This window comes from Muntiacus reevesi, chromosome 4 (assembly GCF_963930625.1).
Source record: "Muntiacus reevesi chromosome 4, mMunRee1.1, whole genome shotgun sequence".
Lineage (NCBI taxonomy): Eukaryota > Metazoa > Chordata > Mammalia > Artiodactyla > Cervidae > Muntiacus > Muntiacus reevesi.
Genome location: NC_089252.1, coordinates 106,367,803 through 106,394,339, shown reverse-complemented (window position 1 = coordinate 106,394,339; position 26,537 = coordinate 106,367,803). Strand labels below are relative to the sequence as shown.

The 26,537-nt window shown below is 63.9% G+C and overlaps 1 protein-coding gene across 3 annotated transcripts; it reads left to right on the top strand.

Moving 5' to 3' along the window:
- The first annotated feature begins 849 nt into the window (after positions 1-849).
- STAB1 (stabilin 1) lies at positions 850-26,537 on the top strand. Of its 3 annotated transcripts, none has more exons than XM_065933551.1 (69): positions 850-1,005; positions 5,158-5,294; positions 5,620-5,735; positions 5,943-6,028; positions 6,108-6,177; positions 6,569-6,664; positions 6,928-7,026; positions 7,272-7,468; positions 7,682-7,812; positions 7,989-8,113; positions 8,392-8,471; positions 8,656-8,793; positions 8,933-9,073; positions 9,215-9,277; positions 9,573-9,686; positions 9,764-9,817; positions 10,057-10,137; positions 10,479-10,637; positions 11,047-11,109; positions 11,349-11,444; positions 11,691-11,777; positions 12,064-12,175; positions 12,630-12,816; positions 12,923-13,016; positions 13,126-13,284; positions 14,605-14,700; positions 15,243-15,338; positions 15,480-15,527; positions 15,678-15,808; positions 15,965-16,076; positions 16,451-16,528; positions 16,620-16,718; positions 16,846-16,944; positions 17,026-17,157; positions 17,390-17,518; positions 17,675-17,731; positions 18,119-18,202; positions 18,660-18,855; positions 18,972-19,067; positions 19,160-19,205; positions 19,299-19,375; positions 19,549-19,674; positions 19,856-19,929; positions 20,038-20,112; positions 20,356-20,478; positions 20,704-20,751; positions 20,964-21,041; positions 21,157-21,303; positions 21,635-21,775; positions 21,856-21,915; positions 22,156-22,332; positions 22,416-22,502; positions 22,611-22,760; positions 22,863-22,919; positions 23,000-23,201; positions 23,543-23,692; positions 23,772-23,876; positions 24,004-24,111; positions 24,195-24,388; positions 24,483-24,627; positions 24,707-24,840; positions 24,930-25,095; positions 25,176-25,285; positions 25,368-25,487; positions 25,563-25,712; positions 25,792-25,896; positions 25,976-26,122; positions 26,206-26,322; positions 26,398-26,537. In XM_065933551.1, the coding sequence occupies exons 1-69, from the start codon at positions 925-927 to the stop codon at positions 26,452-26,454; spliced, it is 7,695 nt and encodes a 2,564-aa protein (XP_065789623.1). In that variant the 5' UTR covers positions 850-924; the 3' UTR covers positions 26,455-26,537. The 3 variants fall into 3 exon arrangements, with proteins under 3 accessions (XP_065789623.1, XP_065789624.1, XP_065789622.1); XM_065933552.1 differs by having other exon boundaries at positions 6,928-7,038; positions 19,299-19,315; XM_065933550.1 differs by having other exon boundaries at positions 6,928-7,038.

Genomic DNA, 26,537 nt, shown 5'->3' with positions numbered 1-26,537 from the left:
GATGTTCGCTGGTGGCCAGTGCTAGAAGGAGGTGCAGGCTGGAGACCTCTGACCTAAGACTGAACTTTGTGGTGAGTCTTGTGAGGATCTGGGGGGTAATAGCAGTGCCAAGGGAGCTTGTCCTATGCCTAACAGTATTGATTGAAAAACCTGTGGTGGAGCAGAGACGGGGGAGCAGGGAGCAGGTCAGAGGGGCCAGCCTGGTGTGGAGGAGGTTGCAAGGCGCAGGAGGAAGCCTCAGGACTGAGTGGAGACTGGACTGGGGCAAAAGAGCTACTGGCAGTGGGGGTGCCCCTTGGGAGAGGGGATGTGGCGGGGATGGGGATCCGGGAGTGGTGGAGGCTGAGTGGGGCAAACTCAGTCGAAGGTGAGCAAGTGAAGCCGGGCAGGTGAGGGGAACAGCCTCCTCTTAGCACAGAGGCCGGTAGGTGCCCTGAGCAGCTGGACAGATGGAGGCAGGCAGACCAGATTCTGAAGCTGCCCTCTCCCCGACCCCCCAGAACCCCCCAGAGCTTCTGAATGAAACATGCTGGGCTTGTAGGGGCTTGGGGTGGGGAGTTGTCTGCATCTGCCCCTGAATGGGCTTCGCTAACTCTGATAGACCCCAGGCTTGTGGCTAATGGTGGGCTTTGAGGCTGTGATGCCAGGAGGAGGGTCCCAGGCCAGGAAGCCCCAAGCAGGGCCCAGGCATCCATGCAGGGGTCAGTGGCCAGCACCTTCCCTTCCGCCTGCAGGCTGCTGATATGCAGGAGGAAATCCTGGCGGGTTCCTGTTGGGGGGAGCTGGCGGGGCCTCCCGGCTGCTTTTAAAGCGCCTGCCCGCCCCGTCCTGCCTGCTCGCGAAGTGCCTGCCTCCTAGAGCTCGTTCCCCACGCCGCTGCCCTGATTCTGTCCCGGACAACGTGCCCGCCAGCCGCCACCGGCCATGGCAGGGCCCCGTGGCCGCCTCCTGCTCTGCTTCCTGGCTCTCTGCCTGGCAGACCTGAGCTTCGTTGGGGGGCAGAAGGTGAGTATGAGCTGGTCACCGGGGGGGCATGATGTTCAGGCTCTCCTGGCCATGGTGGGAGCAGGGAGGGTGTGCTCATGGAGCAGGCCCAGGGCTGGCAACACACGGGGCAGCTGCTTCTTGTCTGACCTTCTCTGAGCCGGACGGAGGGCTGGGCTCTTGTGCCCACTTCCCCAGGCTGAGGTCTGTGTTTTCGCTACTTTGGGGTGACAGGGAAGGTCAGCCTTCCCTCCTGTCTCTGGCTAGGCAGCTAGGTGGTGTGAGCAGCTCCCCCAGGGCTCCCTAGCCTGAGGGTTAGGGGTACGGAGCCAGGCCCATCCCCCTGCCCGGAATGAGGCCCGGTTTCTCTGTGGCTCTGGCTTGGGGGTGGGAGATGTGATCACCCCGAACCTTGCGGAGCTGACAAATAGGCTCACGTGGGCCGTGCGTAGGCGTGCTGGGTGTGTGTGCACGTGTGTGTGCCTGTGTTCTGCCCTGAGAGTGCCCAGGGGCACAGTGAGGTCTTTTCATACCCAGTCCTCCTGGGCAAACAGCAGCCACCAGTCACACCCTCACATCTAAGAGCGGCTGTTCGCCAAGTACACAGCCCTGGGCGCAGGGATGTGATGCCTTCGGATCATCCTAGTCCCCGAGCAGTAGGCCCTGTTCTCCGCCTGAGGCAGCCAAGGCCCAGGGATTATAGAGACAGGTTAGTCCTGCTCCGGAGTCACGCTCTGCGAGTCCTGATCCAACCACAAGGAAGGAGCTGACAGGGTCCGAGGGTACGGCTGTCGGGTTCACGTGCACAAGCCCCCTTTGGACTGCCTGTCTGCAGATCCGCCCAGGCCCCATTGTGGGGACGTTATCCCGACCGGAGTTTCTGTAAGAGCCCCCTGCCCTCGGCATGGTGACAGCCCTCGAATCACTGACAGGCAGACTGAGGTCTTGCCCAGGGCCCCACTGCCAGGCAGGACCAGGTGGGGACCCAGGCCCCATGGGGCTCACTCATTCGCCTGTGGTCCCTCAGAGGAGGGGTGCGGAGAGGGGCCTCCCCAGCTTCAGGGCCCCGTCAGGGTTGGGGATGGGCAGATCTGAGGCTGAAAAAGTTAGGGTGATGATGGAAGAGCCGAGGGTTTCAGGCCATGCTGAGCCCTGCAAGTGGTTCCTGCTCCCTCCCTGCCTCAGTTTCCTCACGTGTACAGTGCAAGGGGATTTGAAAGGCCGTCTCACATTCTTGTGACAGGGGTCTTTGGAGGGATACTCAGGCTGGGAGTTTTTCCTTGTCACCTGTGTGCTGCGTGCTAAGTCGCTTTAGTTGTGTCCGACTCTTTGCAACCCCGTGGACCGTAACCCACCAGGCTCCTCTGTCCGTGGGGTTTCCCAGGCAAGAATACTGGAGTGGGTTGCCATTTCCTTCTCCAGGGGATCTTCCCAACCCAGGGATTAAACCCGTGTCTCTTAGTCTTCTACATTGGCAGGGGGATTCTTCACCACTAGCACCATCTGGGAAGCCCTTTCTCGTCACAGATCACCTGTAAATCTGCCTTCTGGGGCTGGGGCTCAGCCAGCCTGGGCAAGGGAAGTGGGCTCCGGGGTTCTTGTCAGGCATGTGTCAACGCTGGCCTCTCAGCACTCTCGGCACCTTGCGTAGCAGGAGACTCACTGTGAACATTAGGAAGCCGAGGCTCTGAGGGGATGGGATGACTTCTGGGTCACACAGTTAGTGAGGAGCAGGACTCTGACACACGGAGGTTCAGGCAGTAGAGTCAGGGAAGGCTTCCTGGAGGAGGGGGCTTAGCACCTGCCTATCCAAGTCTTACCCAGTACCCCTTCTGCTGGGCGTGTGCTGCTACAAGTGAAGCCTGCAGTCTTCAGCTGGGGTTTGAGGGGAGAGGGACATTGATCTATATAGCAAGAAGTTTGGTGGATCCCTTGGTCTCGAGGGAGTTTGGGTTTTGGGCCCTAGACCCCAGCTTGGGGGAATTTCTTTTCATCTTCTCTCAACAAGCTCAACACCTCGTGTCTCCTTAACTTCCCCAGCACTGTCTCTGTGGGAAGCAGACGTTGCAGAATCAGTTCTGGATTAGGACAGGCAGGGGGGCAGTGCCCGCCCGGCTCAGACGGGTCCTGAGATGCCCTCGGGAAGAAGGGAATCTGATTCAGCACTCGGCTGGGATCCAGCTGCACTCCACCCAGTGGGATCAGTGGTGAGGCTGTAGGCCGCCAGGCAGAGGGGGCCTGAATGCCCACCTCCGGTAAGGTCCCAGAGAGGTGTGATTTGGTCACTGGGTGTTTATCCATCCATCCATCACCGATTTACAGATGCAACATCTCGTGAATGTGTATCCACTCCACCAACAAGGCACAGGTTCGTTTCCTCCCACGCCGGCAACTCGTGCCCCACTTAATGGAACCCCCTTCTGTCCAGGAGTAAGGACGGTGCCCTCTCGCTGGTCCCCAGGCCCCTGGTGATGGCGCTGGCAGCTGTGTCTGGCCGGCCAGGTGGTCCTAAGGGGAACCAGCTGCATGCCAAGCCTTTGCCCTGAGCCAGCAGCTGCCTGGCTGGGAGTTGCCCAACTTCCTAGTCGCTCCCTGGGTCAGCAAAGCCCGAGCGTCAGGATGGGGAATGAGACCACAGCATCCAGCCTACAGCCAGCCTGAGGCCCCCCACAGCAACTTCCCTCTTCGCAGACCACAGAGGGAGCGGAAAAGGCCAAATCGCAGCAGTGGGGAAGAGGCTCCGGGCCCTTCATGTTCACCAGAAAAGGGTTCAGGCACTATTTCTCCTTTTCTCTCTCTTGGAGAGCCACACATCTGTGATGTGTTCTAGGAAAGAGATATTCTGGGTTTGCTCCCTTTGGAGTCTGTTCAGCATTTTTTAGATGGGAACTTCTCAGCTTCTCCAGGCCAGGCCTCAAGTCCCTGAAACCTCTCCTCATCAAAATGCTCCTCCCGGGGGTCTCTTCTCCCCCGGCAGTAGCCGGGAATGTCGCTCCAGGTCAGTGCTGGAGAAGGTTGGAACGTTGTTGCCATAATGGTAGCCCCAGTGGTGATGGACTTGGAGCTCTGAGGCCAGCAGGTGGGACTTCGGGCTTTCTTGGCACTTGGATGACTCCCTTCCCCTGTCCCCTGCTCTGTTCTCCATGCAGCAGTCAGAGGACCCATTGAAAACACAAGTGAGTCCTGGCGCTCCTCCGGACTCTACCTCCCCTCGCTGGCCTGGCCCCAGCCCCTCTGCCTGTCTCTGCCTCATCACCGCAGCCGTTTGCTTCTTCCCACTTACTGGCTTTTGCCTCTCATGTCCCCTCTGCCAGGAACACTGCCTCTGACCAGTTTTCATGCATCCTGCAGGTCCCAGCTCAACTGCCGCCTCTGCGGGACACCACATGGGTCCTCTCAGCTCCCTCACTGCCAACACTGCCCGCCTAGTGATGGGCAGTGGCCCCCTGAGTCCCAGCTGGCATGTGGGGTCATGGGTCAGGCCTGGATCAGGGCTTGGGGCCGCTTGGCCCAAACTCAGACTCCCTCCCACATGCCTGCTCATGTGGGTCAACTGCAGGCATGGTGCCAGCTGCTGGACCTCTGACCTGAGGGAGCAAGCAGGGCCCTCGGCTGGCGGAGGGGTCAGTCAGCATAGAGCTCGGGATGTGCTCAGTAGAGGGCCAGCTGGGCGGCCAGCCCCACGGCTTGTGGCTGAAGCTCTCGTGCTGCCTGGGGTGGGATGGTGTGGCTGTGTCCCCCTCCCCAGCAGGGTCTATGTCACTTCGTGTTTATGTTTAAGTGAAAGGTGAGGATGAGCACTAGGTTGGGAGTCTAGGTTCAAGTCCCTGAGTGGCTCCGGGCGAGGGCCACTTGCCTGGAGTTGAGTTCCCTCCTCTGAATCACCCAGAATGGAACAAAAATGGCAGATGCCCTTTATGTCAGAAGGCAGAGACTCGGGCTTCTGTGCGTGCCTTCGGGCCCCCAGGCAGAGGTGCGCGGCTGTGGACGTAGGGACGCACTGTGTCAGGGGACAGCCTGTGACAGGCAGGGTCCCCCCAGACTCAGGGCCTCCTCGATGACCAGATGGGGAGTCAGCGCCTAGAGAGAGGGGTGCTAGGCCTCGCTGTGATCACGAGTCCTGGCTGCGTGCAGCGTCCAGGCCCCTCACTCCAAACCCTGCCCCTGGCCCAGGTCCAGTCCAAACGCTGCGATGTGAAGACCAAGTTCGTCACTCACATACCCTGCACCCCGTGCCCCGCCATCAAGAAGCGAGTGTGTCCCTTGGGTTGGATTCGGGCCTTTCCGGAGAAGATCTCACAGGACTGCCGGTGTGTGTCCCCACCGTTGCTTGCTTCCAGGGGTGTCCTGTGGGGTGGCAGGGGACCAGGAGGGCCTGGCAGGCCTGGGGAGTGAGGGCAGGGACTCACTCATCTACCTGTCTCTTGGCCCCTCCAGTGGGACAGAGGTAGGCAGGGAGAAAGGAGAAAGAGGTGGGCCAAGTACTATTTACTGAGCGTCCGCAGTGGGCCAGGCCCTGTGCTCAGCTCGGGGCCAGGAGGGAGGGATGGGGGAGTAATAAGAGCTGCGGAACCAAGGGAGGCTGGGGGCTGCAGGGGCGGTCCTCCTATCACCCTGCCCATCCTTGGTCCCCAGATACGAGGTCCAGCTAGGGGACTCTCTGTTGTCCATGAGCGGCTGCAGCCTGGAGTGCTGGAAGGACGTGGTGCAGAAGGCCTGCTGCCCTGGCTACTGGGGGTCCCAGTGCTATGGTACGGAGGTGGGGGTCCCAGCCCTGCTCCTCACGCCCCCGCCTGCCGGCATGCCCCTTCATCTGGCTCATTTAATGCACAGCTTGGCCACCTGACTCTGGCTGCCCCCAGGGGAGGGACCACGCCTGGGGCTGCCCAGAGCTTCTGGGCTTGGGCGAACTAGGGGTCCTCGGGGGAGACCTGAGTTCTGCCGTGGGGGGTTCACAGAGTGCCCCGGCGGTGCCGAGACCCCATGCAGTGGCCACGGGACCTGCCTGGATGGCATAGATGGGAACGGGACCTGCGTGTGCCAGGTGAGGGCCTGGTGGCGCTGGGTGAGGGGGGCGGGGTGGGCGTGAGGGGCTGTGCTAACTTGGTGCATCTCTCCACCAGGAGAACTTCGATGGCTCAGCCTGCCAGGAGTGTCGGGACCCCAACCGGTTTGGGCCTGACTGCCAGTCAGGTGAGCGCTGGCCCAGCAGGAGGGCAGGGCCAGTGTCCACTTGGGGGCCAGTGTGGACCCAGTCCCTCCAACCAACCACTGTCAGACTCCCTCCCAGCCGTCCAGCCTCACACATCTCCTCTGGAGACATGAGCTTTGCTTGATCACATATCTAGCCCTTGCACGTGCTATTCTTGGAGGCCTGCTCCAGGCAGCCTTCCCTGAGCCCCCACATAGGCCAGGTGCCTGCGCTGGGCTCCCACCTCCCCTGCGGTCCTGCCCCACACCTCTGTTATCTGGAGGTTGTGCCTGCGGGCGCTGAGCTCTGGAGATGCAGAGGGCAGGGACTCGACATCCCCGTGTGCCTGCCGGGTGGGGCTGGGATCCCACCTTCCCTGCGTGTCCCTCCCAGTGTGCAGCTGTGTATTCGGCGTGTGCAGCCACGGGCCGCGCGGGGATGGAAGCTGCCTGTGCTTCGCTGGATACACTGGACCCCGCTGTGACCGCGGTGAGCAGCTGATGGGCTAGCACTCCTCACGGGCCAGAGCAGGATGGGACCTCCGCCTGCAGCCCCACTTCCTTCTACGCGTGAGAGACACACAGCTGGCTGGGGGAGGTCTCATCTAAAACCTTCACCGCCCATAGGCCCAGAGAGGGTGGGGCCCTGGCCAGGGTCACATAGCAGAGTGGGCAGAGCCTCTTCGCCCCAGTGTTCCTCCTCAGCCTGGAACCTGGAGCTGCTGCAATAAATCCTCTCCTTTCTCCACTCAGAGATGCTCAAGTGCCTGGCCCTGAACTGTCCCCGGAACTCCCATTGCTCTGAAGAGGCCCCCAGCTGTAGCTGCCTGCCTGGCTACGCCCAGCAGGGTGGTGAGTGCCGGGGTAAGTCAGGGGTCTAGAGGAGGCCAGGGCCCCAGCTCAGGGCGAGCATCCTTTTAAAGCAGCAATCTGGCCATTTTCAGGGAGGGAGAGCTGTCCCTGACAGAGGGAAATAGGGCCCGTCCCCCAGGTGTGGATCAGCCTGCTCACTGTCTCTTGGCCATCCTGGTTAGAGGCTGTAGAGGGCGGGGATCCTGGGGGCCTGGCTCACGTGGGCTCTTTCTGTGCCCCCACAGCCTCTGACCCCTGCCAGCCGTCACCATGCTCCCCACTTGCCCAGTGCTCTGTGGGCCCCAGGGGGCAGGCCCAGTGTCGCTGCCCTGAGAACTACCATGGGGATGGGACGGTGTGTCTGCCCCAGGACCCGTGCGTCACCAACAACGGCGGCTGCCCCAGCAACTCCACCTTATGTCTGTACAGGAAGCCAGGCCAGGTGAGCTGGTGAGCTGGCGGCCCCCAGCGCTCCCCCCACTCACTCTGGCTGTGGGTCCGTCACGGCTCTCCTAGGAGCCTCAGCTGCCCCATTTATAAAATGGGAGGAGGATGGCAGCCCGCTTCTGGGAGGGTAGCCGTGGGGGCCCAGCGGAGCTCTCTGGGTTCTCATGGACATGGTGTCACCCCCACCCTCCCCGGCCGGGCGGGCCAGGCCTCCTGCTCATGTAAGCCAGGCCTGGTCAGCATTGCCCACGACAGCTCCGCGGGCTGCTTCGCCTACTGCTCCGCCTTCTCCTGTGACCGCTCCGCCACCTGCCAGGTGACCCCTGATGGAAAGACCAGGTGAGCACGGGGGCCTCGGGCTGGGCCCCAGGGACAGGGAGAGGGCCGCTGGACTGGGGCAAGTGTGTGCCCGTGTGAACCTCGGGGCTTGTGCAGATGGTAGGGGAGGGTTGAGAGGGGGAGCCTGGTCATGCCCCCCCAACCTGACTGGTTTCTATTTCTAACCATGTCCCCAGCTGCGTGTGCAAGGAGGGCGAGGTGGGGGACGGGCGCGCCTGCTACGGACACCTGCTCCACGAGGTGCAGAAGGCTAGCCAGACGAGCATGCTACTGCGGCTGAGAGTCAGCTTTGCCATGCTGGGTGTGTGACCCTGCCACCTGCCTGAGACCCCGCCCCTCACACCCAGCAGCCTTGGTGGACTCTCTGGAGATGCCTTGTTTCTCTGCCCAAGAGCTGTAGAAGCAGAGCATGCCTGGGGTGCATGATGGAGGTGGGAGCTAGCCCCCCAGATGCTGATGTCCTCATTTACCCGAGACCTACCCCAACATCACCCCACACCCCCCACAACTCTCCAAGACCCAGGACTGATGCCTGCGGGCCTCCCAGACCCATTCTGACACGCACCCTCCTGCCCCCAGACCAGGGCTGCCGAGAGATCCTCAGCACGTCGGGCCCGTTCACTGTGCTGGCACCACTCGTCTCCTCCAGGACCATGAACGTGAGCCCCCGCCTCCTCCCTGGACCCGCCCCAGGCTGCAGGGCCTGCAGAGCGTCCCCATCGCCCGTGCGCTCTGGGGACCTAGCCCTGGGAGGCCCCCTGTCCCCACATTGCTTGGGCGAAGTGGCACAAAGAGGACGGCCCGCCCTGGGCCCACTCGGCACCCCCACCCCTGTGCCCGCAGGCATCCGTCGCCCAGCAGCTGTGCAGACAGCACATCATCGCCGGCCAGCACATGCTCGAGGAGGCGGGGAGTCAGGCTCCACGCCGGTGGTGGACGCTGGCCGGGCAGGAGATCACTGTTAGTTTCAGCCGCTTCAGGGTAAGCAGGGGCCTCGTCATGGGGACCAGAGGAGTCACAGGTGGGGAATACAGCCCAGGAGGAGGCGTGGAGGCGGACAGAGCCTTAGGGCAAGGGGTGGGTGTTTGTAATCTGAGCCAAAGATCTCATGTCTCGTCAGAAATATACCTACAAATACCAAGACCTGCCGCAACAGACATTCACCATCCACAAGGCCAACTACCCAGCGGCCAACGGCCTCTTCCACGTCGTCACTGCCTTGAGGTTGCAGCCCCCACCAGAGCTCCCTGAGGACCCCAAGGTGAGCTAGAGTCCCCCAGCCCTGTGCCACTGGATGACCTCTGACCCTCACTGAGTTCAGAGAAGGTCCCGGGGCAGTTCTGGGCAGGGCTGGAGCAGAGCTCCTTCCCCTCTGGGCCCTCACGCTCGCGCCTTCTTACAGAGGACCATTGGCCAGATCCTTGCCTCCAATGAGGTGTTCAGCCGATTTGAAACCATCCTGGAGGTGAGTCTGGGGGAAAGGTCCCAGCCCATCTGATCTGGGTCAGGACCCCTCACTGCCCAGAATGTAGCTCCACAGTGCTCTGGGTTTCTGGAGTAGGACGGACCTTGGCCCACGCCCCCATCCCAGAACCTGCCCATCCACATTCTGAGGCTCTGTGGTAGCGTGAAGACATTGCCAGTGTCTCCCACTTACTTCTGGTGGGCGTCCCCTGCAGGCTGAGCGCCACAGGGCCCAGGCAGGACCTAGAGGTAAGAGCTGGCCACGGAGCCCCCAAGCCTCTTTCTCACCACTGCAGAACTGCGGGCTGCCCTCCTTCCTCGATGGGCCCGGGCCCTTCACAGTCTTTGCCCCCAGCAATGAGGCAGTGGATGGCTTGCGGGATGGCCGCCTGGTCTACCTCTTCACGGCGGTAAGCTCATCAGAGAGACGGGGCTGGGGATATAGGGCCCAGAGCCTTGAGCAGCCAAGACTCCTCTCTCCTGCCAGGGTCTCTCCAAACTGCAGGAACTGGTGAGGTACCACGTCTACAACCATGGCCAGGTGAGAGGTCCTCTGGGAGGGTGGCCGGCTGACACCTGCCTCTGGGCCCTCAGAGGACGTGTCTGCAGAGTCCGGTCTTCCCCCGGGACCCCTTCTCCTCCCCACTGCCATCTGGACCCTGCAGCACAGGGAAGAGTCTGGGGACCAAGACGGTAGCTGCAAGTCACCTGGGCAGGACTGGGCATGGCTCCAAAGTGTGGCCAGTGCCCGGCCTAAGGCCACCCTCTCCTCCACCCCAGCTGACCGTTGAAAAGCTCATCGCCAAGGGTCGGGTGCTCACCATGGCAAACCAGATCCTGGCTGTGAATATCTCAGAGGAGGTGAGCTCCACAGGGATGGACCAGTGGAGGGGCTGGTGATGACCAGCCGGTGTCAAGCCTCTTTCAGACCTGCTGTTGTTCTGTGAGCCCAGGCAGGCCCTGGTGGGGGTCATGCGGGAGCAGGCACGACCCAAATCCCTCTCCTGGGTCCCAGCAAACTCGGGGGGGCTCTGTGTGGCAGAAACCTCATGGATCAGGGTGTGGAGGCTGGAGCAGTTCTGCCAGGGCAGGAGATGTTGCCAGGGAAGGGGTGAAGAGGTGGCTGGCAGGGTGGGCCTCAACAGCGCGTTGAGTGCAGAGGTGGGGGCCAGCCTGAGGATGCACTCTGGGCTCTGCCACAGGGGCGCATCCTGCTGGGACCTGAGGGGGTCCCCCTGCGGAGAGTGGACGTGCTGGCTGCCAACGGCGTGATCCACATGCTGGAGGGCATCCTGCTGCCCCCGACCATCCTGCCCATCCTGCCCAAGCTCTGCAACGAGGAGCAGCATGCAGTTGTGGCGGTGAGTGCCGTTTGCGTGGGGGTCATCTTTCAGGGAGAAGAGGCGCCTCTTTCTAGTCCTCTAGAGAGTGGGTGGCTCTGGGTCTTGGGCGTAGGCCCCACAGTTTGGCCTGGATGCCCCACGCCCAGCCCTCAGCAGTCCTCTTGACGGACCCTTGGCCTTCACTCACGCCTCTCCACCCTGTTCCCAGCCTCCCCGCCCAGGCCTCGGCTGCTCTCACACGAGCTCTCTCACCACGAGGCCTTCGCCCTCTTCCCTCTGCCTGGAATGCCCCCTCCCCACTCCCCTGACCCCTCCTGTGCTGGCTCTTCTCCTATCTCAGGCCTGGGCTCAGTGCCACCGTCTCAGGGTTTGCTAAATAAATAAACCATGACTAACCCTTCTCCCCTCCTCCCCCTGCCCTGCCCAGGGCTCCTGTGTGGACTGCCAAGCCCTGAACACCAGCACGTGCCCTCCCAACAGCGTGAAGCTGGTGAGCATCCCTTGGGCCAGTCCTTGGGGGCTGACTCCTGACTGCCCAGCGAGGTTACTGCCCTGGGTCAGGGTGGGGAAGCTGGACTGGGAGACTCGGCTGGCCCTGGAGGCACAGCCCCGCTGACAGTGGAAGTGCCCGGCCCAGGGGTGGGGGTGAGGTCCTTTGACCAGGGCTGCCTGGCGAGGGGGCCGGCCCAGGACCCCTGTCTGCTGACCAGCCTGGCCCCGCCCACCCAGGACATCTCTCCTGAGGAGTGTGTCTACATCCATGACCCTACTGGGCTCAACGTCCTGAAGAAGGGCTGCGCCCACTACTGCAACCAGACCATCCAGGTGAGCCTGGGCATGGGACGCTCACTCCCTGGTGACCCGGGGCACTGGGTTCTCCTCGGGAGCCCCCCAGGATGGCTGGGTGGGCTGCCATCCTCAGAGAGCTGTGCTGCATCCTAATGGTGGAAAAGGTGTCCCAGAGGGGCCTCGCCCACCCCCTGCTCCAGACACAGGACCAGGGAGCAGAAGCCAGTGGGACCGGGGGGTCAGTGTGGCTCCCAGTGGACCCTCAGATGTATTCTTTTACAGAAACCTGGCTGCTGCAAAGGGTTTTTTGGGCCCGACTGTCTACAGTGTCCTGGGGGCTTTTCCAACCCCTGCTATGGCAAAGGCAATGTGAGTCCCCTCCTGCGCTGGCATGAGGGGTGGGGGGGGGATAAGGGTGCCTAGGTTGGGCAGAAGTCACCCATGAACCTTCCAGGGCCAGGTGCCTTTTTAGGGGGCTGGTTCTTTTGGCAGCATCTGTGATTCAAGGTCTCTTCCAGCAGGAGGTCTTCTGCAGGGAGCAGGAGCGCAAAGTTAGCCTCCTAATGCTCCCTGTTCCTGGGGAGAAGGGGTGTTGAGGGAGAGGGTGTGGATAATCGCCTCCTAGTGATTGTTCTTGCCTCCTGCCCACCCCCAGTGCAGCGATGGGGTCCAGGGCAGTGGGGCCTGCCTCTGCTTCCCAGACTACAAGGGCATCGCCTGCCACATCTGCTCCAACCCAAACAAGCATGGAGACCAGTGCCAGGAAGGTGGGTGGTCCTGGCCAAGGCCCCCTGCCAGGGAGATAAAGGGTCTGCCTGCAAGGGGGTCTGGGGACTCCCAAGACATGAAATACAACCTCAGGAAGAAGGGTTCAGACCACAGATCATGGAGAAGGTTTTGGAAACGCAAGCAGATGTCTGTTTGATCCATGCCAGAAAGACAACCACGGTTCAATCTAAAGCATGCAGGGTTTAGGTCAGACACACAGAAGAACTTTCTGATGGTGTTGGGAGCAGGGCAGCTAGAATAGGGTGACTGCAAGCAATGAATTGCTCTGCTCTTGTTTCTTCCTCTCTCCCTCTGAGTCTGGGATAACTTGACTCTGCGACGCTACAGTCAGACCTCTTCTGGCTCCTCCAGTCCTGGCATTGCCCAGCTGCATCCTGGCTCCCAGCCAGCCATATCTCTGCCTCAGTTTCCCTGCTCCATCTGCTCTTGCAGACTGCGGTTGTGTCCACGGTCTATGTGACAACCGTCCGGGCAGTGGAGGTGTGTGCCAGCATGGCACGTGTGCCCCAGGCTTCAGCGGCCGCTTCTGCAACGAGTCCACGGTGAGCTGTGGGTCCACGGAGCAGGCCCAGCAGTGCCACTCACATGCCCGCTGCGTTAACCAGGGTGGTGTCGCCAGGTGAGGACATGGGCTCCCTCTGCCCCCCACCCGCCGTGACTGTGTTTGTCAGTTTGCTCAGAACTCCCTCAGGCTCACCGGAGGCCCTTCGTCCACCCACCCCCAGGTGTCTCTGTCTGGATGGCTTTGAGGGTGACGGCTTCTCCTGCACACCCAGCAACCCCTGCTCCCGCCCAGACCGCGGCGGGTGCTCGGAGAACGTGAGCCTGGCCCCTGCCCTGGAGACCTGACCCGTGGGCTAGAGGCGGGACTCCCTCATCCCCAACTGCCACCCTGCCGCCCTGAGTCCTTCATCCACGGCTCTCACAGGCTGAGTGTGTCCCTGGGGCCCGGGGCGCCCACCGCTGCACATGCCACAAAGGCTGGAGTGGGGATGGTCGTGTCTGCGTGGCCATCGACGAGTGTGAGCTGGCCTCGCGAGGCGGCTGCCATGCTGACGCCATCTGCAGCTATGTGGGACCCGGGCAGGTGAGCTTGGCAGGCCTCAATAGAGCAGGGTGGGGTGGGGGTGCGGGAACTCTCCCCCTAGCTCATCTGACTCTAGCAGCATCCACTCTAAGAATTCAAGCTCAGGGTCTCAAACCTCAGGCACAAATGAGAATCCAGTTCTGAAATGTTGAGTTGTACAATCTGAAAGCAGCAGACAGGTAGATGCTATGAGCCAGCATGAAGGTCACGATAGTTTGAGAGGAAGGTACGTTCCAGTGCCAGCCTAGGGCAGCATTGTTTCCAGACCAGAAGGCTGTGACTCCTGCCTCTCAGGGGTGAGGACTCTTATAACCAAGAATCCACGAGATCTCTGCTCTAACTGGCCGCTAGGACTGTTGTCTTATGACAAGTAGCTCATCCACTCGCTTGCTGGTTTCCCACAGATCACCAGCCACCTGTCACATGCGAGTCACTGTTCTAGATGTAGGGATTCAGTCCTGAGCAAAAGCTAGAAGAGACCCCTGCCCCAAGGAGAGTGACATCCTGAAATCTTTAGACTCGTGCACATCCAGCTCTGGGACTTGGGAGTCTCAGACTCCAGTCACAGGATTTCAGAACCTGAAACCTTCCCTGTGAGGCCTGTCAGGCCTGGTGAGCCTGAGGACTGGCTGGTGTTGAAGAATCGAACATGCAAGCTGGGAGGCCAGGCCTGGCTGTGTCAAGGTCAGCCTCTGGGTGGCCTGGGCTGGTGCAGGGACCCATGGGGCTCCCTCTGCTCCTGGACAACAGCCATGGGGCCTTAGCAGAGGCACTCAGGTGACCTGAGAGCTGGATGCGAACTCCATCAGGAGCTTTAGTTCAGAGCTGAGGATGGAGTACGCAAATGGAGGTGCCCCCAACATGCAGAGAGGGGCAGCTGAGATGCAGGGAGTTTCACTAGTGGCTCCCTGCAGTGTGGACCAGCCCAAGGACACCAGCATTTAGCGGGGAGGATTGGGACAGCCAAGCAGAGTGTTGGGGTAGCAGATGGGATCCCAGCCACCATCTCTGGGCTGGCCTAGGCAGGACTTGCCCACTCACCACATGCTGCAGACCTCAGCAACCTGGCCGGGCCCCAGGCTCCATGGGAGGCCCTTCCCGACGGCATCACTTCCTAGGATTCTTCCTGAGAGCCAGTCTCCCTTCAGGGCCTCAGTCTCTGCACTGGAACATGGCCCTCCGAGGGTAGGGCTGGGAGAAGCTCCTCTAAATGGGCCTCCCAAGTGGAGCGTGCCCATTGTGGGCTGAGCAGTTGGAGAGGAAAGGGTTTCATGCTTCTGGTGAGATGAGACTTCCTGCCCCCAACCTCTCCATCTCCAGAGCTGGTGCACCTGCAAGCTGGGCTTCGCGGGAGACGGCTACGTGTGCAGTCCCATTGACCCCTGCCGGGTGGGCAACGGCGGCTGCCATGATCTGGTGAGGGGGACCCCGAGAGGTCTCCGTGTCCAGGGGAGGCATCGGACGTGGGGGAGGTTGGCCCCAGCAGTGTCCCTGTCTCCGATCAGGATTGGGATCCTTCTGAACCCCAAATCTGAACCCTGTCACCTGCTTGCCCATAAGACAGAGCTTTGATGCCTCCTCATGAAGGCTGCACCCCTGCCCAGACTCCATCCCCACTGCCCGTCCCTCCTCCCCGCCCCATACCTTTGGCCTGGCTAGCTCTTCCTGCTCTCAGCTCTGGCCTCTCCTGAGGGTCCAGGGCCTCCCAGCTGCCCCGTCTGCTGTGGTGGGTTAGGGTGACCCATGTCAAATGCTCACTGGTCGGGGGGGGCAGGGCCAGGCCCAGCAAAGGAGCCGCTTGAACACAGACTGGGTCGGGGGAGAGACCTGTGGTAGGGGTGCGTAGGCGAACAGACAAGAGGATGGGCCAGGGTGAATGGAGAGATGGAGCGGGGGATGCTATCCTGCTCGCCAAACGGGTGCTGAATGGAGGCTGTCTCTCTGCCCTTCCACCCCAGGCCACCTGCCGGGCAGTGGGGGGAGGCCAGCGGCTCTGCACATGCCCCCCTGGCTATGGGGGTGATGGCTTCAGTTGCTACGGAGACATCCTCAAGGTGAGTGGTTCCCTGCTGTCCGACAGGAGGCCTCTCATGTACTCAGGGTTGGGGAGGGCTGTGGGGCAGTGCTCAGGGTCCCCGGGAAGGGGCTCAAGTCTGACCCTAGACAGGTGACTTCAGCTTTTTCTCTCCCTTCAGGAGCTGGAGGCAAACGCCCACTTCTCCATCTTCTACCAGTGGATCAAGGTAGGGTCGGGCGGAATGCCGGGGCTGGGGACTCGCATCCAGGACACGTAACAGCTGGGGGTGGAGGGCAGGCCCGTAGGCCGGGGACTGCGATCTCAAAGTGGTGGCTGCCTTCATGACTCCTGTACCCCCAACACACCGCGTGCACAGGGGGCCGGCATCACTCTTCCTGCCGACAGCCGAGTCACAGCCCTGGTGCCCTCAGAGTCTGCCATCCGTCGGCTGAACACTAAGGACCAGGCCTTCTGGCTTCAGCCAAGGATGCTGCCGCAGCTGGTCAGGTGGGCTGCCAGGGCTGGGCTCTGGGAGGAGGCTCTTGTGCAAGACCCAGCCCCTCCCCACAGATCCTCAACTTGGCATGTGTTCACCCTTTGGGGTGAAGTGTGTAGGTTACACTAGCCTGGTTCCATGGCCCCCCCTAAAACGTGTCCTTCCAGGGCCCATTTTCTCCAGGGCGCCCTGTCCGAGGATGAGCTGGCTCGGCTGCACGGGCAGAATGTATCCACCCTGAACCCCTCCGTGCGCTGGGAGATTCACAACGTCAGTGGGGTACGTGGTGAGCTTTGGGCAGAAGGGGCCCTACAGGCATGGGGGCGATTCTAGTGGTGGCTGCAGGCTTCCCAGCCCAGGGTCCCCTCACCCGGCCAGGGCCGAGCGCAGACGCTGTGCTCAGGACGCATTCGCTGCTGGGCAGCGTCTTCGGGCCGGAGTGACTGCCCGGCTGAGGGCTGTCTGTCCATTGTGGTCTGTATGTGCACGCCTGTCCCCACATGCCTGGGCCCCAGCGAGGGTCTGTGTGCCCATGGGGTAGGTCCTGAGTCTGAGGGTGTCCAGGCCGGCTGGGTGCCTTGCGGCCAGCAGCCTCTGTTGGTGCTACCCCCACTCGTAAGTGTCTGCATGAGCTCTTCCCTGCTGCCTTCCAGAGGATCTGGGTGCAAAACGCCAGCGTGGTTGTGGCTGACCTCCTCGCCACCAATGGTGTCCTACATGTCCTCAGTCAGGTATGGCTGGAGGGGGGTGTGCGCACTGGGAAGCTTCTAGTCAGGCCGAGGGGGCAGGGACATGCTGAGCGGCCCCCATGCTCCATGCCAGGTCTTACTGCCTCCACGAGGGGCTGTGCTGGCGGGGCAGGGATTGCTGCAGCAGCTGGACTCCGTGCCCGCCTTCCACCTCTTCCGGGAGCTGCTGCAGGTAAGGGCGGGCGGAGGGGGGCGTCTGGTCAGGGGCACCCTCCCCCTGGCTGTGTCCAGGCTGCTGGCTCCCAGGGTGAGGACTGAGGGCGAGCGGGCCACCCCTGACACCTGCCCCCTGCCCCTAGCGCCACAGGCTGGTTCCCCAGATTGAGGCTGCCACCGCCTACACCATCTTTGTGCCAACCAACCGCTCTCTGGAGGCCCAGGCCAACAGCAGCAGCCTGGTGAGATCACCGGGACCGGGGCCCCCGGGGGCGGGCCAGCCTGCCATCCCACGGCCCCTGAGCTTCTCTTCCTCGCTCCAGGACGCGGACGTCGTGCGACACCACGTGATCCTGGGCGAGGCGCTCTCCACGGAGGCCCTGGGCAAGGGGGGGCACCGCACCTCCCTCCTGGGGCCAGCCCACTGGCTTGTCTTCTATAACCACAGTGGCCAGGTTGGCACTGGGCGGGGGGCGGGCAAAGGAGACCCTACCCCGGGCACCCCGCCCCGAGCACCCCTTTCTTTTGGGGTTCCCCCACCAGGGCACCTCCGGCCTGTGGTCCAGGGATGGCCTCCCCAGCCCATGGGGTTACGCCAGGTCTGGGGTGCCTCCCTGGTCTGCAGCCCCTGAGGTGAGGGTGGGGAGGGGGTGGGGAGAGGGGCTCAGCCTCTGCCCCCCACCCCAGCCCGAGGTGAACCATGTGCCGCTGGAAGGCCCTGTGCTGCAGGCCCCTGGCCGCTCGCTCTTTGGCCTGTCGGGGGTCCTGACGGTGGGCTCAAGCCGCTGCCTGCACAGCCACGCAGAGGCCCTGCGGGTAAGAGGCCAGGCAGCAGGGGGCAGTGAAGAGCTGGAGGCGCCGGCTGGAGGGAGGGCGCCTGGCGAGGGTGGGAGAACTGCTAGCCCGCCGAGGAGGCCAGGTTTGGAGCCCCCGCCTCAGGACCGCCTAATCCTCTGCCCTCTTTCTCCTCAGGAGAAATGTGTGAACTGTAGCCGGAAATTCCGCTGCACTCAGGGCTACCAGCTGGAGGTGAGAAGGGGCCCATTCCGTCCCTGCTTCAGCGGCTCTCACGCGCCCCGAGGTGTACAGGCTCCCAGCCCAGCTCTGCTCACCCGGACGTGGGCTCCTGGACAGCGCGGGCCTCTCGACTCCCCTGGGGGCCCGGAGGCCTGGGTCAGGTCTGCCCAGAGGAGGCCCCACCCAGACCGGCGGCCTGAAGCCTTGCCCCTGCGGCCCGCACCCGGGTCTCGCCCGCGCTGTCTTCCTGGGATCTGTCCTGGTCCTTCTTTGACCCTTGTGCTGTCTGTCCTGCTCACCTGTCTCACCCGCTGGTCACTGTAGTCTGTCTGTCTCCCCATCCACCACCTTGCCCTTCCCTGACCGCTGGCTGAGCCTTCTGCCTGTCCCCGTTTCCAGGACACCCCCAGGAAGAGTTGTGTCTACCGGTCTGGCTACTCTTTCTCCCGGGGCTGTTCGTACACCTGTGCCAAGAAGATCCAGGTTTGCCCTGAAACAGGCCCCCCACCCCACCCCCAGCTTTGACCAGAGAGGAGGAGGTGGGAGGGGGCCAGGGCAGGAGGCCAGATTAGGCTTCAGGGGCAGCGGCGGGGGCTGGGACGGAGATGAAGCCGGGAAGCCACGGCGGCACGGAGGAAGGGGACGGGAGAGGGGGCTGAGGTTGGAGGGGCTGGTGTGTGTCCCTGAGGCCGTGTCTCCAGGGACTGGGGGTGCGGAGCTGGGGAAGGGGCTCAGCCTGGAGCTGACTGCACCAGCCAAGCCCTGGGGGCAGCAGTGGGGCGAGCTGCGCCCCGCACTGTGGGGTCTGGCCTGGCCCTTCTTTCAGTTCTGCTGCGGAGGCTAGTAGAGGGCAGGCTCCGTTTCTCCGTGGCCCCAAGATGCCTGGACCCTGCCGTCCCCCACAGTTTCCCACCCCCTGACGTCCTCACGCCCCCTGCAGGTGCCCGACTGCTGCCCTGGCTTCTTTGGCACCCTGTGTGAGCCGTGCCCGGGGGGTCTGGGCGGCGTGTGCTCGGGCCACGGGCAGTGCCAGGACCGGCTCCTGGGCAGTGGGGAGTGCCGCTGCCGCGAGGGCTTCCATGGGACGGCCTGTGAGATGTGCGAGCTGGGCCGCTACGGGCCCAACTGCACTGGAGGTGAACCCGGGGGGTGGGCAGGAGAGGGGACGCCGCCAGGGGCAGCGGGCATGGAGGCCCCGGGGCAGGGCCCCAGCTGACGCCTGTCACCCCCCAACCCCCCGTCCTGCTCCCAGTGTGCGACTGTGCCCACGGGCTGTGCCAGGAGGGCCTCCGCGGGGACGGAAGCTGCGTCTGCAACGTGGGTTGGCAGGGCCTCCGCTGCAACCAGAGTGAGGAGCGGCCCCCCGGGGAGAGGGGCGAGTCCTGGGGAGGCGGTTCCGGGGTCCGCATGGTCAGAACCATCATCTTCCTACCCCCCCAGAAATCAGTGGCCCTCAGTGCCTGCAGAAGTGTGACCCCAATGCCAAGTGAGTGAGCTCAGCCCTGGGACCGGTGGGCGGGGGCGCTGGGGCCGGGGCAGGGGGCCGACAGGCCCGCCTGAGCTGTTGCTGTCCCCCCAGCTGCGTGCAGGACTCAGGTGCAGCCCCTGCCTGCGTCTGCGCTGCGGGGTACTCGGGCGACGGCATCTCCTGTTCAGGTCCAGCCACTCCACTGCCCCAGAGCCCTTTCTGCGCCCTTTAGATCCAGTCTCTGTCCGCTCTGGGGTCTCACCCCTCGCCCTGGCCTTCCCCTTTCTCCTCCTGGTCCCTGCTGTCCCACGCCCCCCCCACCCACCCCTGCTCATAGCTCTCTGGGCCCGTCTGCCCCTAGCGGTGGACCCGTGTGCGCATGACCACGGCGGCTGCTCCCCCCACGCCAACTGCACGACCGTGGCGCCTGCTCAGCGGACGTGCACCTGCCTGGACGGCTACACGGGCGATGGGGAGCTGTGCCAGGGTGAGGCTGGGGTACCCCACCAGGCCCGACGCCGGCTGGGGGTGGGGTCTGGCTACAGTCAGACCAGGACAGGCTGGGGGGGCACACGGGAGTGTGGGTGCTGAGAGTAGGGGGCGAGCACCCGGATGGATGGACGGATGGACAGAGAGGCCACCCCTCATCCCAGCGCCTCTTCCCCCAGAAGCCAACAGCTGTCTCATCCACCACGGGAGCTGCCACATGCACGCCGACTGCATCTCCACAGGCCCCCAGCAGGTGAGACAAGTGGGGGAACCGCACACTGGGGCCGGGCCGCCCCCCACCAGGGCGCGGCGCGCCTCGAACAGATCTTAGCCCCTCTCCTCTGCCTGGGATCTGTGACAGGTCTCCTGCAGCTGCCGCGAAGGTTACAGTGGGGACGGTATCCGGGCCTGTGTGCTCCTGGACCCCTGCTCCCAGGTCAGGCCCCCAGGGCACCCCCAGCGTCAAAGAGGGAGGGGCTGGGGAGGGGCGGCCAGCCTTCTGGAGCCCCAGCGGGGTCCTGAGGGCCTCTGAAGGGAGGGCCACCTTCATCGCAAGGTCAGGTCTGATCAGGAGGAAACAGGGCTCTGGGGCTTGGACAGGGAAGCTCGCGGCCCCTTCCCCAGGGCTGGCCGAGGAGTCCTGGGAGTCGCTGCTGCCTTTCTCCTGTCCCCACCGCAGAACAACGGAGGCTGCAGCCCCTACGCCGTGTGCAAAAGCACGGGGGATGGCCAGAGGACGTGCACCTGCGACCCAGTCCGCACCGTGGGGGATGGCTTCACCTGCCGAGCCCGCGTCAGCCTGGTAATGATGCCCGGGGGGACCCCGACCCCACCCTGGCAGTGGCCCCATGGGCCTGACCCAGTTATGGTCCATGAAACCCATTCTGATCCCAGAGCAGACTGCCCTGGCTTTCCTTTCCTCATCTCTGCCTTGGCCAGACCTTGGGCTCCTGGTGCTGGAACAAGCACCAAGCCCTGACTGCAGGCCGACCAAACTCTGAGCTGACCCTTGCCTTCCCTGCCTCAGGAGCTGCTTCGGGACAAGCACGCCTCCTTCTTCAGCCTCCATCTCCTGGTGAGTGACCAGCTGGCCTCCACATCCTTAGTCTAGCCTGGGTCGCTCTGACCTGCAGGTCCCACTTATCTCTGGGGCCTTGATAGTCTCATTTGGTCAGAAGCTGGCTGGTTTGGTTTCTGAGTCCAGGTCTTTCCTGAAAAATCAGTAGATGCCTCGAGTTGGTCCCAAGTTGCCTTTCTTCCCCTCAAGCTGTTACCCTCTCCCCTCAGGAATACAAGGACCTCAAGGGGGACGGCCCTTTCACAGTCTTCGTGCCGCATGCAGATCTAATGACCAACATGTCACAGGTAACTCAGCCCTTGGAGCAAGGCTGGGGAGGGGTGGCCCTGCGGGGCTGTGGGCACTGCCTGGGCACAGAGGCGGCAGTGAGGGCCCCTGGTACCCGCGTGGCTCCCGCTCCAGGACGAGCTGGCCCGGATCCGCGCCAACCGCCAGCTCGTGTTCCGCTACCACGTCGTCGGCTGCCGGCAGCTGCGGAGCCAGGAGCTGCTGGAGGAGGGCTACGCCACTGCACTCTCGGGGCACCCGCTGCGCTTCAGCGAGAGGGAGGTAGGCCCCGCTCTGCCCGCCCCGACACGGGCTGGCCACCGACCCAGGTCTCCACCACGCTCAGCGTCCTTGCCTGCGCCCGCGCCTTCAAGACCCTCTCACCTTCCCAGGGCGGCTTTCCTGACAGGGTGACTCCAGCCCTGGGTGCTACCTCCTACCAGCCAGGGGCTAGTCCTGGGCTTCTGAGTTTGGCCCAGTGCCAACAGCTGTTTTTCCGGGCAGGAGGCGAAACCCGCCCTCTGCCTTGATCCTGCCCCTACTTCCTCCCCCAAGACTTGCCCAATCAGGCCCCCCACCACTTGGCTTCCTTCCACCCCGGGTCCACCCCCAGGGCAGCATCTATATCAATGACTTTGCGCGCGTGGTGAGCAGCGACCAGGAGGCTGTGAATGGCGTCCTGCATTTCATCGACCGTGTCCTGCTGCCGCCTGAAGTGCTGCACTGGGAAGCTGACGCTGCCCTAGCTCCACGGGTAGGACCTGGGTGCGGGCCTGGGTGCGGGCCTGGGACCCTCCCTCCCGACCTCGCTGCTCACTGAGCCCCTGTCCCCAGAGAAACTTCACTGCTGCTGCAGAGACCTTCGGTTACAAGATCTTCAGCGGCCTCGTGACGGTACTGCCCCCGTGTGTGAGCTTTGCAGTGTGGGCCCATGTGCATGTGTGCGTGTGTGCATGTGGGTGACTATCGGCGTGTGCGCTGGTATGTGCCCGCACACCTGACTGCACACATGTATGTCGGCCTGGGATGGCTGCAGAGGAGTGTGGCTGGTGGGGAGGTCACCCGGGTCCCGGGAGCCCCTCGGCCCACTGGCCTCGGCCGGGGCTGTGACCGCCACACCTCCTCTCTCTCCAGATGGCTGGCCTCCTGCCCCTGCTTCAAGATCCCTTCCACAGGCCACTCACCATGCTGTGGCCCACAGACTCCGCCCTGCAAGCCCTGCCTCCCGATCGCCAGGCCTGGCTCTACCATAAGGACCACCGTGACAAGCTGGCAGCCATTCTGCGGGGCCACGTGATCCGCAACGTCGAGGTGGGTGCACCCCCAGGGCGTGGTCCCTATTGCCTGCCACTCAGGCTGCCCACCCATCTCCAACTGTGGTTCCACGTGTTCAGGCCTTGGCGTCTGACCTGCCCAACCTGGGCTCCCTGCGCACCATGCACGGGACCCCCATCTCCTTCTCCTGCAGCCGCGCACGGCCGGTGAGTCTGGGGAGGCTTGAATGGGGGTGGCAGGAGGCAGTGGCCCCGACAGTGCGGGTGCAATACACCTGTGACACCCCCCGCCTACTCCACACCCCTCCCTGGCAGGGCGAGCTCACCGTGGGAGAGGACGACGCCCGAATTGTGCAGCGACACCTGCCCTTTGAGGGGGGCCTGGCCTATGGCATCGACCAGCTGCTGGAGCCGCCTGGCCTTGGTGCCCGCTGTGACCGCTTTGAGACCCGACCGCTGTGGCTGGTGAGGGAGGCCACAGGCCAGAGGTGGAAGGGGGTGTCAAGGGCACTTGGCGGTGTCCTGTCCACCCTCTCGACTTGCCACGTTGCCTTCCTTTCCTCACAGAAAGTTTGCAGCATTTGTGGGCTAGAACCCCCCTGCCCTCCGGGCTCACAGGAGCAGGTAAGGGGCTGGGCGCTAGGTGGTGGGGCCCGGGAGGGCCCAACAAGTGCGGGTTTGCAGCTCGATCCCTCTTGGCCCAGGGCAGCCCCGAGGCATGCTGGCGCTACTTCTCCAAGTTCTGGACGTCCCCTCCGCTGCACTCCTTGGCCCTGCGCAGTGTGTGGACCCGGCCCAGCCACTGGGGTCAGCCCCAAGGCCTGGGCAGAGGCTGCTACCGCAACTGTGTCACCACCACCTGGAAGCCCAGTTGCTGCCCTGGGCACTACGGCAGCGAGTGCCGAGGTGAGTGTCCCGAGGCTGCAGACTCCGCTGACCGGCCCTCCCAGCCCCCAAGACGGCCGGGGGCACAGCTCTGGCCGCTGAGTCTCAGAAAGGGGCTCGGGGTGGTCAGGCTGGGGTGAGGACCTGCAGGAGAGTGTTCTGAGCGGAGGGGGCTATGTAGGTGGCACGGGTCCTGGTGGACAGGTCTAGGGGTCCGGGTGTTCTCCAGGGCACGGGGGCTGCTTGTGCCGGAGCCTCTGCTGCCACTGGGTGGAGGACGGAGTGTGTCCAGGCTAGGGGTGCATGTGCGGGGCTCCTGACGAGGCCCCTGACCTCACCTCCCTCCTCACCCCCTCCCCGAGTGTGCCCTGGTGGTGCCAGCAGCCCCTGTAACCACCGCGGCACGTGCATGGACGGCATGAGCGGCAGCGGGGAGTGTAGGTGCCACGCGCGCTTCACCGGCACGGCCTGTGAGCTCTGTGCCCCGGGAGCCTTCGGGCCCCTGTGCCAAGGTAGGCTGCGCTGCCCGGCCCGGCCCCCTGACCGCCTTGGCCCATGTGCCAACACCGTCCTTCCTGTCCCTCCCCCCAGCCTGCAACTGCACCTCCCATGGCCGCTGTGACGAGGGCCTGGGGGGCTCCGGCTCCTGCTTCTGTGAGGAAGGCTGGACGGGGCCACGCTGTGAGGTGCAGCTGGGTGAGTGGGCCCTGTGCTTATGCCCACCCTGCACACACAGTGCGTGCCCCAACTGCACACTCGGATGGAAGGGAGTCCAGGAGGGCAGCCACTAACCTGGATGTGTGGGGTGGGCCCTGGGGGACAGAGCTGCAGCCTGTGTGTGCTCCGCCCTGCGCACCCCAGGCCGTCTGCCGCGCTGGCAACAGCTGTGAGTGCAGCCTGGGCTACGAAGGGGACGGCCGCACGTGCGCAGGTGAGCAGGGGTGCAGGGGTGGAGGGCCCCCTCCCCTCCCTTCCCCTCCCCCTCTCCAACCCCGCCCTCCCCGCTGCCTCCAGTGGTGGACCTGTGCCAGGATGGGCGTGGTGGCTGCAGCGAGCATGCCAACTGCAGCCAGGAGGGCACAGCGGTCGCCTGCACCTGCTGGCCAGACTACGAGGGCGACGGCTGGAGCTGCCGGGCCCGCAACCCCTGTGAGGATGGCCACCGCGGGGGCTGCAGCGAGCACGCTGACTGCCTGAACACTGGGCCGGTGAGCGGGGGCACCAAGCCACCGGGTGGAGGTGGGGGAGCCGATTTTGGCTGCTCCAGGCCCTGAAGGGTGCCCACCCGCTCTCCTGCCCCAGAACGCACGGCGCTGTGTGTGCCACGCTGGCTACGTGGGTGATGGACTGCAGTGTCTGCTGGAACCCGAGCCGCCCGTGGACCGCTGCCTGGACCGGCCACCTCCCTGTCACGCGGATGCCGTGTGCACCGACCTGCACTTCCAGGGTGTGCTTCCCCGCCCCTTCCCCACACCCCTGCTTGACCTGGCAGTGGCCTGCTGACCGCGCATCCCTCCCCTCTGCAGAGAAGCGAGCTGGTGTCTTCCACCTCCAGGCCCCCAGTGGCCCTTACGGCCTGAACTTCTCAGAGGCCGAGGCGGCTTGTGGGGCCCAGGGAGCTGTCCTTGCCTCTCTCCTTCAGCTCTCTGCTGCCCAGCAGGTATGTGGGGCCTGGGAGTCTGGAGCCAAGCCTGTGGGGGCCCTTCTCAGTTGGGCCCTGGGTCTCAGCCTCTGCTTGTCCTGTTACAGCTGGGCCTCCACCTCTGCCTTGTGGGCTGGCTGGCCAACGGCTCGGCTGCCCACCCCGTCGTCTTCCCCGCGGCAGACTGTGGGGATGGCCAGGTGGGCGTGGTCAGCCTGGGCGTGCGGGAGAACCGCTCGGAGCGCTGGGACGCCTACTGCTTCCGCATGCAAGGTTCGGCCGCCCCCCAAGCCCGCTCACTGCTCTGCCTCTCCCTGCTGACCCACTCACTCGCTGCGCTGCCTTCCCTGCAGACGTGGCCTGCCGATGCCGCGATGGCTTCGTGGGCGATGGGACCAGCGTGTGTAATGGGAAGCTGCTGGATGTTCTGGCCACCACCGCCAACTTCTCCACCTTCTACGGGGTACCCGGGGGCCAGGGGCGCGGCGCGGCGGGGACCCTTATGGAGGGAACCCACCCACAACCCTGTGTCCCACCATCTCCAGATGCTACTGGGTTACGCCAACGCCACCCCGAGGGGTCTTGAGTTTCTGGACTTCCTGGATGACGAGCACACCTACAAGACACTCTTCGTCCCTGTCAACGAAGGCTTTGTCGACAACATGGTAACATGGAGTGTGGGGAGGGCAGGGTCTGCTCTCTGTGGTTGGCCCACGACAGCAGCTGTGCTGTGCCCGCAGACACTGAGCGGTCCAGACCTGGAGCTGCACGCCTCCAACACCACCTTCCTGAGCACCAACGCGAGCCAGGGTGCCCTGCTTCCCGCCCACTCGGGCCTCAGCCTCGTCATCAGTGACCTGGGCCCTGGCAATGGTTCTCGGGCCCCTGAGGCGAGTCTGGAGGTGGCCCCTGCCCCGCTGGCCCAGCCCTCACTGATTACCACTGGGCCTGACTCCGGTCTCCTTACAGGTCCCAGGGGCAGTTGCGGTCAGCCGCGTCATCGTGTGGGACATCCTGGCCTTCAACGGCATCATCCACACGCTGGCCAGCCCCCTGCTGGCGCCCCCGCAGTCCGTGAGTTGAGGGTGGACAGGCAGAGCGGGGAGGGGTCAGGGGACCGCTCCGGCCAGATCCCTGATGCTCTTGTTTGCAGCGGGCAGTGGTGGCCCCGGAGGCCCCACCTGTGGCAGCGGGCGTGGGGGCCGTGGTGGCTGCTGGAGCCGTCCTCGGCCTGGTGGCCGGAGCCCTCTACCTTCGTGCCCGAAGCCGGTCCACAGGCTTTGGCTTCTCTGCCTTCCAGGTAGCTGGGCTGGGGGCTGAGGGAGGTGTGGGGTCTGGGCCAGCAAGGTCTGCTGAGGTCTCAGGACTCACCTGCCTTTCTAGGCAGAAGATGACGCTGCTGATGACTTCTCCCCGTGGCAGGAAGGGACCAGCCCCACTCTGGTCTCCGTCCCTAACCCGGTCTTTGGTAGCCAGGAGGCCTTCTGTGAGCCCTTCGATGTGAGTGTGGGGCTGGGGGTGTCGGGAAGGGGACCCAGTCTCGGCCCAGATACTAACCCGTGATCCTCCCCTCAGGACTCGCTCCTGGAGGAGGACTTCCCCGACACACAAAGGATCCTCGAGGTGAAGTGACGCAGAGGCACGAGGGAGACGGCTTTTATTGCCCAGAGAGGGCGGGACAGGTGGGGCTGGGCCTGATCCAGACAATAAAGGTA

Bases quoted from the DNA above. Each gene is read 5' to 3' on its own strand.
- STAB1 (XM_065933550.1), top strand. From the start codon at position 925: ATGGCAGGGCCCCGTGGCCGCCTCCTGCTCTGCTTCCTGGCTCTCTGC. The intron at 1,006-5,157 runs GTGAGTATGAGC...CCCCTGGCCCAG, and splicing joins GCTTCGTTGGGGGGCAGAAG to GTCCAGTCCAAACGCTGCGA. The intron at 25,713-25,791 runs GCGAGTCTGGAG...GTCTCCTTACAG, and splicing joins ATGGTTCTCGGGCCCCTGAG to GTCCCAGGGGCAGTTGCGGT.